At 39.8% G+C, this 10,399-nt stretch overlaps 1 protein-coding gene across 3 annotated transcripts in view; it reads left to right on the forward strand.

Moving 5' to 3' along the window:
- BABAM2 (BRISC and BRCA1 A complex member 2) overlaps nucleotides 1–10,399 on the forward strand; it is a 645,299-nt gene that overhangs the window by 345,627 nt on the left and 289,273 nt on the right. For all 3 annotated transcript variants that reach the window (XM_004377641.1, XM_023732449.1, XM_023732450.1), the window contains exon 7: nucleotides 3,557–3,666. In XM_004377641.1, the coding sequence (XP_004377698.1) occupies nucleotides 3,557–3,666 (110 nt within the window). The remainder of the gene's footprint in view (nucleotides 1–3,556; nucleotides 3,667–10,399) is intronic.

The following is a 10,399-nucleotide window of genomic DNA, read 5'->3' on the forward strand; positions in this document are numbered from 1 at the left end:
CAGTTATACACTGTTGGTGGGAATGTAAAATGGTGCAACCACTTTGGAAATCGATTTGGCACTTCCTTAAAAAGCTAGAAATAGAAGTACCATACGATCCAGCTATTCTGCTCCTCGAGTATATCCTAGAGAAATAAGAGCCATCACACGAATAGATATATGCACACCTATGTTACTTGCAGCACTGTTCACAATAGCAAAAAGATGGAAACAACCTAGGTGCCCATCAATAGAGGAATGGATAAACAAATTATGGTATATCCACACAATGAAATTGTATGTAATGATAAAGAATAACGCTGAAGCCGTGAAATATAACATGGAGGAAACTGGAGGTCATTATGCTGAGTGAATTTAGTCAGTCACAGAAGGACAAATATTGTATAAGACCACTATTATAAGAACTCAAGAGAGGTTTAAACTCAGAAGAAAACATTGTTTGATGGTTACGAGGGTGGGGAGGGAGGGGGAGGGTTATTTACTAACTAGATAGTAGATAAGAATTATCTTGGATGAAGGGAAGGACAGCACACAGTACAGGCTAGTCAGCACAACTGGACTATACCAAAGCTAAGAATTTTCCTGAATAAAATCAAACACTTTGAAGGACAGAGTAGCAGGGGTAGAAGTCCTAGGAACATGCTTTCAGGGGACATCTAAGTCAACTGGCATAACAAATTTTTTTAAGAAAATGTTCTTCATCCTACTTTGGTGAGTGACGGCTGGGGTCTTAAAAGCTTGCAAGCGCCCGTCTAAAATGCATCAATTGGTCCCAGCCACCTGGAGTAAAGGAGAGTGAAGAACACCAAAGAGAGAAGGAGAGTATTGGCCCAAGATACAGAAGGGGCAACATAAACCAGAGACTTCATCAGCCTGAGACCAGAAGAACTGGATGGTACCCAGCTACCACCAATGACTGCCCTGACAAGGAACAAAACATAGAGTCCATTATGGAGCAGGAGAAAGGTGGGTTACAGAACTCAAATTCTAGCTAGACGACCAGACTTAATGGTCTGACTGAGACTGGAGGAACCCCAGAACGCATGGCCCCCGAATTCTCCATCAGCTCTGAACTAAAACAATTTCTGAGGCCAACTCTTCAAACAGGTATTGGACTGGACTGTGGGACATAAAGTGGTAGTTGTGAGGAGTGTGCCTCTTAGCTCAAGTAGAAACAAGAGACCAAAGGGGCAGCTTCTGTCTGGAGGTGAGATGAGAAGGCAGAGAGGGCTAGGAGGTGGTTGAATGAACATGGGGAATCAGGGGTGGAAAGGAGGAGTGTGGTGTCACAGTATGGGGAGAGCAATTGTGGTCGCATAGCAGTGTGTGTATAAATTTTTGTATGGGAGACTAACTTGAAATGTAAACTTCATTTAAACTACAACAGTAAACAAAAATAAGAGTAAAAAAAGATAAATTGATACAGCATTTTTCTAAAACAATTAAATTAAAAAGTGTAATAACAGCCAGTGTTATTCAGTTTTTCAGGGAAAGAGAAAAGAGACTCATAAAAACCCAAACCCCACTGTGGAATCGGTTCCAACTCATTGAAACCCTATAGGACAGAGTAGAACTGCCAGTTAGGATTTCCAAGGAGTGGCTGGTGGATTTGTACTGCCGACCTTTTGGTTAGCAGCTGAGCTCTTAACCACTGTGCCATCAGGGGAACAGACTCTCTCATACAGGTACACATCTATGGGTGCAAATGTAAGTTTCCACAAAAATTTTAGAAGAATAATCTATTATTGATTTTGATGAACATTTTACATAGCCTTGGACCCAACAAGCTCACTTTGAGTTATCTATTAATAAATCTAAGTCCCACTACTAAAGGATATATATGTTGTTAGATGTCATCAAGTTGGTTCCAACTCGTAGCAACCCCGTGTACGACAGAACAAAACATTGCCGGTCCTGTACCATCCTCACAATCGTTGCTATGTTTGAGCCCATTGTTGCAAGGGTGTATATTGCAGCCCTGTCAAGTGGGCTAAGAATTGCAATCAGTCTGAATGTCCATTGCTGGGGAAGGGTTTAATTAAAGTAAATCCATGTCATAGAATACTATGTGGCTATTTAAAAAGCAGTTGGGAGAATGGTGTGTATAATATGATTCCATTAAGGAAGACAAAACAAAAGGTTAAAGAACTGTTTATATGCAAATGTATGTATGTGTATGTCTGTTTTTATGAGTGTAGAGAAACATGTTAGTGGCCACACAACAGTTAATAGTGGTTACCTTGAAAAGTGGGAGTGAGGTGAGGTGGAGGAGCTTTTTCTTTAACAACTTCTATATTGTTTGACTTGTTACATGCCTAAGTTTTGTAAAGTAAAACCAAAATTAGCTGAAAAGCTAAAAACTAAAGAATGTAAAAGGAGTTTTAGACAGAAGGGAGGGCGTTGTTATCTGGTTCTCAGTGCTCGTGGGCAGTGGTCCTTAAAGTTTAGGTGGAGTACCCCCTGGGATGGCCGCTGAGCCCTCCTGAGGACCTATAAACTAACCTGGAAATGTCACCCTATTGGTGATGGATGTACAATTTTATTAAGGGTTTTTTTTTTTTTTTTTAAATTATATTTCACCCGGAGCCACCACCAACCAAAAGTAAATTATTATGGGTTACAAAAATTTGGTATTCACAAATTAAAATCATTATGCTGCTCGAATTTATTTTATTTCAGTATTTTACTCAGAAGCCTGGCAGACACTCGGTGCTTGAAACATGCATATAGAGTTGTAAGTCCCACACTTTTGATTCAGGACATCTCATCAGTGTTGGCTTGAGTTAGTTATGACATTCAATTGCTTCTATTCTTGCCTTTTAATTAGAAATTACAGTAAGGTTAGGTTTCTCATTACTGGTGTAGTTTATTCTGAGTTGTTGGTTAGCTCTACAATGTTTCATGGTGCATATTTGTATCAACAATGTTTTGTTTTATAATTTTCTTTTAACTAAACTTTTAAGATACCTATGCCTTATAGTTAAGTATGAGTCATCTATAATCATTTTGCTGAAGTAGATGTGTATATAACCCCCCTGCCATTTGCTTGTACAGCGGTACACTTTGTGGTGATAGGTGTCCTGTGAAGTTTTGCTATTTAAATAGCTTACAACTTCCTATCAAGGTAGGTATAATTAAATTACTGTATATTTTAATGTTTTGTTGGTGTTTTATAATATAAATCATGTTTATTACTCATGTTCTTCCCATAAAAAGTGAATTATAAGCCACTTATGTATTGGAGCAACATGTTTACTGCAATTTGTTAATTGTGTTTTTGTCTAATTCTTTGTTATCCCCAGACTTGTTTTTTCCCTTGTGAAGTGAGATAAGTGGGCCATGGGGTCTTTTGCCCCTCTGTGGTGGGCTTTGGTCAGAAAGTTTGGAAGCCATCACTCTAGAGGAGTGACTAGGTGTGTGGCAAAGGATATGATGTGGCACTGAGGTGGTAACTCATAGCCAGTGGCCTCAATGCCAGTGGACTATGAGATAATCACCAATAACATGTTATGACAATAGGTACTAATGACATTGTGTTGTTCACTTTCTGTTTAAGGATGCAAATGAAGACCCTGGAGAAGATGTGGCCCTCCTTTCTGTCAGTTTTGAGGACACTGAAGCCACTCAGGTGTACCCCAAGCTGTACTTATCACCCCGAATTGAACAGTAAGTGTCAGTGCTGTTAAATTCATGTAACTTGGAGGTTCTACTTGTTAACCCAACATGTGCTGATATTTCTTTTGCCACTCTTGAACTCTTAATACTATTTCTCTTTATTGACTTTTATTCTTTTAAAAATGAATTGTACTAGGAGTTTAGGTTGTACAGTAAATGAAGTTAGTATTTGCCACTGCAGTCTTTTGATGAGTCTTGGAGTCATGCAATTTGTGAAATGAATACTGTGCCTTTGTAGAGAGAGAAGAGTAGACAGATTATGTCTGTAATTAAGACTCTCTCCAAATGCTCCCTGGGGTACTTATGGTTATAGCCTAAAGAGGGCTGGTGAATAAACATCTGACCCATGTTTTTGTTTTTTACGTATTTGTATGTGTTATAGTTATTTGTAAAAATGTAACTAGTCTCCTTAAAATATTAAGGAAAAACTTATTCAGAATTTAGTAAAGGCAGTATTAAAAGTAAGTGGCTTAAATTTTTTTTTGGCAAATCTGCTGCAGAAGACCTGTTTAAAGTGTTAAAAAGCAAAGATACTGCTTTGAGGACTAAGGTATGCCTGACCTAAGCCATAGTATTTTCAGTTGCTTCATATGCATGCGAAAGCTGGACAGTGAATAAGGAAGACCGAAGAAGAATTGATGCCTTTGAATTATGGTGAAGAATATTGACTGGTTTGTGGACTACCAGAAGAAAGAACAAATCTGTCTTGGAAGAAGTACAGCCAGAATGTTCCTTAGAAGCAAGGATGGTGAGACTTTGTCTCATGTACTTTGGACATGTTTTCAGAAGGGACTAGTCCCTGGCGAAAGACATTATGCTTGGTAAAGTAGAGGGTCAGTGAAAAAGAGGAAGACCCTCAACAAGATGGACTGGCACAGTGGCTGCAACAGTAGGCTCAAACATAGCAATGATTGTGAGGATGGTGCAGGACCAGCAGTGTTTCGTTCTCTTGTACATAAGGTTGCTATGAGTAGGAACCGACCTGACGGCACCTAACTGCAACAACAACAGCTTAAAAAGGTGACATGTTTGAATTATTTTTCTTTGTCTAAATGGCTTTCTATAACTTCATACAACATGCAGCCTTCATGGTAGAAATAATTTGATATCATACTTGTGTTTTTACCAAGTGATTTTACTCTTCAGTAATAAATTGTACAAGAACTAGTCTCACAATGTGCTTATTGTTGGCTAAAATACTTCAGAAGCTTACTTCAAAGCAAGCTGAAATTCACTGAAAATGGATTGTAAGCAGATTTGGTTGGGAACTTCTGACAGGACAGATTTTTCATCAGCAGAGAGTTTTTACACACTGTGATTGAAATATGTTATTAACTTTCTCTGCAAGGCAGTTGTCAGGATTGGCTGATTTCTGCCTGTGAGTAGATGTGGTCACCATCTGTCTTAGTCATCTAGTGCTGCTATAAGAGAAATACTACAAGTGGATGGCTTCAACAAACAAAAGTTATTCTCTCAGAGTCCAGTAGGCTAGAAGTCCAAATTCAGGGCATCATCTCCAGGGGATGGCTTGCTCTGTCTGTCAGCTCTGAAGGAAGGTCCTTGTTATTAACCTTCCCCTTCTCAGTGCAGGAACCTCAGGTCCGAAGGACATGCTCTGCTGCGAGCATTGCTTTCTTGGTGGTATGAGGTCCCCATGACTCTCTGCTCGCTCCTCTCTTTTATATCTCAGAAGAGATTGGCTCAAGACACAATTCAATCTTGTAGATTGAGTCCTGCTTCATTAACGTAATTGCTGATAATCCCATCTCATCAACATCATAGAGACAGGATTTGCAACACATAGGAAAATCACATCAGATGACAAAATGGTGGACAATCACAAAATACTGGGAATCATGGCCTAGCCAAATTGATACACGTATTTTGGGGGGACACAGTTCAGTCCATGACACCATCCAACATTCATATATAAAGCTCTTTTGCCTCTTCTGACCTTAGTTGCTTTAATTCATTGATCATGGACACAGGATTTTACAAACTGATCATGACACAAATGTTCATCCTCAGGTATAGGAGATTGGAAGCATCTATAGAGCAGGCATTCTCTCATTTATTTATGTATCTCTGACAGCACCTTGCACTAGAGTTTGCAGTTGTAGGGGCTCAAGGAATGCTTTAGTTTTCAATTGAAAATGCTAAGCCATATCAGTACGAGGTTAGAGGGTACTAGAGACAGTTCAGCAAAGTGGTAAAAGGCAGAAGTTCTGGAGTCAAGCAGATCTGGTTTAACCCAGGTTCCTCCACTTTCCAGCTGGCAGTATATTTAACATCTCTGAGCTTGTTTCCTCATCCATAAAATCGGGATAATAATACCTATTTCATATGTTGTTTTCGGCATTATGTTAAATACTGTTCATAAAGCCTTAATTGCAGTACCTGGCACTATGGCAAACACTCAGCAAGTAGTATCTATTAATGTTATTATTATTAATATAGTTCACAGGAGAATAATGAGTGAGTCAGTGGCTAGCAGGGACAAGCTGGGGCAAAGAAGGAGAGGACCGGTAAATAAGTGAGCAAGTACTGGTTCTAGAGTAGCCACTCAGTAAGTACTTAGTGAGTTAAATTAAGAGGGCGTTTCAGTGATGAGAAGAGAGTTAATGAAATAATCACAAGGTGTGGGTAAGAAGAATACATAAGTTAAGCTGCAGCCAACAATTTGCCAGCTCAGAAAAACAGTTTTCTAGCAGCCAGGTTATTTTTTCTTTGACGTTACGGCACCCAGTTTGCAAATAAAGTTGCTAATAAAATACTTCTCACTTTAAAAATGTAAGATATGATACAAAAAATCATTAGCGAAGGGTATATTTCAAAAGTTATTTTCTATTTCTAAAATCTAGCTTTCTACGTTTTTCTCTTTTTAGGTTAAGAATTGGCCACAGCATTACCTTTCCAAATCGGTTTCCTGTTAACTTCTCATGTGGCCTGGACTTCAGCTAGACCTGGTCACTTGAAGTTCTCTTAATTCACCTTTACTCCCTCACCTCCATGCCTTTGCTAAAGCTATTTCCTTCATGTAAAATGGCCTTCTCTAACCCCCTCTTCCTGTTGAAATAGTATGTTTTCTAAGGCCTTACTCAAATGCCATCTTTACCAGTCATTTTCCCAGAGCATAGTTAGTCTAGCCCTCCTCTGCATTCCTGTAACACTGAATTTACATCATGCTTATAATCTGCTCACTAGAGCTTGAATTAGTAATGTACATTTTTTAATCTTTTACTAAATTGCAAGCTACTCAAGGGCAAGGAAAAAGTCTTTTCATTCCTTTAATGCCTTGTACAAATACAAGGCACAGTCAACAGTTGCCTATTTGGTAGTATTAACTAGGTTAATAAGTGATTCTCACATGGAAATTTGAAAATGCTGCACTGAGAGGCCTTACATTTTTCTTGGGTGATGCAAGTTCACTTTGGTAGAACTGTGTTTGTAATACCAAAGAAAACTACCAAAAGTTCTTACATCCTTAAGTAGCAGTTTTCAAAATGAGGTTTAAAATGGAAATGGTAAAATTGGAGTATGACTTTTTAAGGATTTACATATTTGCTGAAGTTATTAATACTTTAGGTTAACTCTTGCAGAGCTCAAGGCATAGAACAGAAGTAGTGTATTTTAGTAGGGCCAAGATCATGAGATAACGTTGTAAGAACTGAGAGAGAGGGATAGATACTATCACTGGTATTGTGTTAAGCTCTCGTTTGTTTTCTGCTGTCCTGTCAACTCTTAGCTATTTAAGCATTGATTATAGACTCAGACTTGGAGAGTTCTTTCAGGAGTCACGGGAAAAGTTTCCCACGTGGACCCACCCAAAGCCGATGCCAGACTCTCCTTAGCTGAGGCTTGTGCTCCTTTTGGCTTCTGCTGTGGCTCTTTCTAGGAAGTCTCAAACCCCATGCAGTACATAAGACAGTCAGAAACTCAGGACAGACCAGTAGCCTTATCCACATTAGGTAAAAACTGGCAAGAAGAGGCTTGTGTGCCCACCACCTACTCTCCATGGGCATGGAGAAATACTTTGAGCCCATTCCAGTCTGGCTGCCATCACCCTGCCCCAACTTGTCCATTCGCATTAACTCATCCCAGAAATAGAAAAAGAAAAAGACTACTTCTGGGTCTTGTCATCACACGTAGGAAAAAGGCTCAATTTGTTGTACCCTAAAGATTTCTAGGGACAGGGATAACCGGTGTCCCCAAATTAGACATCCCCACAAAAGAGAACATCTGGCAGCTACACTGGTAGAAAACATCCACGTGTGTTTTGATTTGATGAAGCTCTGCAGTGCAGCCTCGCTTCTGGAGTCTGTCTGTTTTCCAGGGTCCTGGAATAGCTCCTCTGGGCGCTGGCAGCGCTGTGCGTGTGACTGCACACCCTCAGTGCTGGGTGCAGATTGTTTCCTGTTTCCTACTGTGCACCTACACAGCTTGCAAAGTAAACACCTTCTGAGAAGAACTTTGTGTTCTTCTTGCACAAGGGACATTTATGAAATACCCATATTTCAGGCCGTATACATTTGTTTTCCAAGGAACCAAAACCAATCAGTTGAATTCAAGACTGAGTACTGTTCATGAAAGAAAAAAAGTTTGTGGTAAATTACGCAAAAGAGAGTTAGTGGTGAGTTGTGCAAAATGGATTTGGGTTGAATATTAGGAGAGGGAAGAAACTAATTTCTAAGTCTTCTAAGTAACTAGTTTCTAAGCCCTTTTTTTTTTCCCGGCAGAAAAGCGGTGAGTTTTAAGGTTACATTAGAAATGGCACTAATCACGCTCTACCTTTCTCTCCTTCCCAGACTGGTGGCAGTTCCAGCAGTGAAAGCAAAGGTTAAATGGGCATGAGAGGCCGCACAATCCTCTTTCCTGAAAGGTGTGGGCCCTTTTCTTTGGCTTGAGCCAGTTGGTGGGAGTGCTTTTATGAAAACCAGCTTTGTCACTTCCTGTGCTGTTCCCACTTGGTGGATAAAAAGAGGACTTCAGCCCCTGAGGCAGACCAGGTGGCATCTTTCAGAAGTACAGAATTTGTTTTTAGAACTTTTTGTTGTTAAGTTACAGTCCACCTTTGAAATAAGTGCTCAAAGCTCACCATTCCACAAATGCTCACCACCAGTGAGGTTTGTCTGCATGCAGATATACATGTTTTCATTCTCCCAGGTCAGGAGAACTGACCAAGTGTAAGGGCCTTTGCTAGGTGCCTTAGAAGGTATAAAGATTAATGAGATATGGCCCGTGTCCATTCGTTAATACAGTAAGGGAGATAAGAACAAGTATGGCATGTCACAGCTTGTGGTTCAGTAGAAAAAGCACAGTAAGACTTGGCACAGAGCCCTCTGTTCGTCCACTTACTCACTGGCAATCTTGGGTCAAGTTACTTAACCTCTTTGAGTTTCATTTCATCTTTTGTAAAGGGGGATAAATCTGAGTTTCAGTTTATCTACTCCAAGGGAGAACATATATGAAATTGCCTACTGTAGTGCTTGGCGCATGGTGGCTGCTCAGTGCGGCGTGAGTTTATAAATATGTAAGAAAATACTAACGAAGTACTGTACGTGGTCAAGGGATGGGGATATCATATATGCATTTGACTTGGTAGAGGGGGGCTTTGGAAGATTTTGGAAAGCTTGACTCTTCCAGTTTAATACGTTTTTTCTAGAAATTAAATATGCAATACCGTAGTAATACAAAATAATGTATTTGTTTAATACTTCCAATTGTTGACACTGCTTTTCACTTTACTATCCCATATTGAGTCACATGATGAGTATTCCTAGCATGTGTTTATAATATGCCTATTTTCCTCTATAATCTGGAGTTCTTAGACCCTTTCTGGACTCCTTCACTGCCTCTACTGCACTTCCTTTTTCTACCCATTAACGTATTTTAACTGACATTTTCTGTGATTACTTCCCTAGACCTCTTCAGTGGCCTTACCTCTTTGTGGACATTCCAAGCCCCCACCTCTAATCCTAGCTCTTCTTCCTGCTTTCGGATCTGCTTTTCTAGCTACCTGATGCACATGTCTGTGTTCAGGTGACATCTGAGATTCAGAGTGTCTGAAACCAAACCATCATTACCCAAGTAAACTAATATTTCCTCTTTATTGCCCTATTTATATTCTTGACATGCCTATTTTCTTAGGTGCCCAGGTGCACCATCTCAGAGGCATCTACCATGCCCCTCCTCCCCATCCCCATTAGCCAGCACGTTACTTTGGACTAGAAATCCTGTCTCCATAGTGTCTCTCCTATTTGTCATTGCTACTATCATTACCTAGTTCAGTCCTTCAGTTTCCATGTCTCCTGACTGGCCTTTTAACCTCCAGTTTCTTCCTGTTTTAGTCTATCCAGCACAAGACTATCATATTAATCTTCTTGAAGTAAGTTCCAGTCATGTAATATCCTTGCTCGAAACCAGTGCCCCCCCCTTTTGCCAACTGAATTAAGTACACATCTCTCAACTGGTGTTCAAAGTATTCTGTGTTGTGGTCCCAGCTGATCTTTCCACCCAATCTGGATGTGTATGATATTGTTCAGCCAAGCTCTGTGTGTGTGTGTGTGTGTGTGTGTGAGACTTCCTGAACGCACTAGTGTTGTTTTTTTTTTGTTTTTTGTTTTTTTTTTAATATTTTATTGTACTTCAGGTGAAGGCTTACAGAACAGATAGTTTCTCATGTAACAGTAACACACATGCTGTTTTATGACATTGGTTAACAACC

The sequence above is a fragment of the Trichechus manatus genome, unplaced genomic scaffold (assembly GCF_000243295.1).
Source record: "Trichechus manatus latirostris isolate Lorelei unplaced genomic scaffold, TriManLat1.0 scaffold00052, whole genome shotgun sequence".
Taxonomy (NCBI): Eukaryota; Metazoa; Chordata; class Mammalia; order Sirenia; family Trichechidae; genus Trichechus; species Trichechus manatus.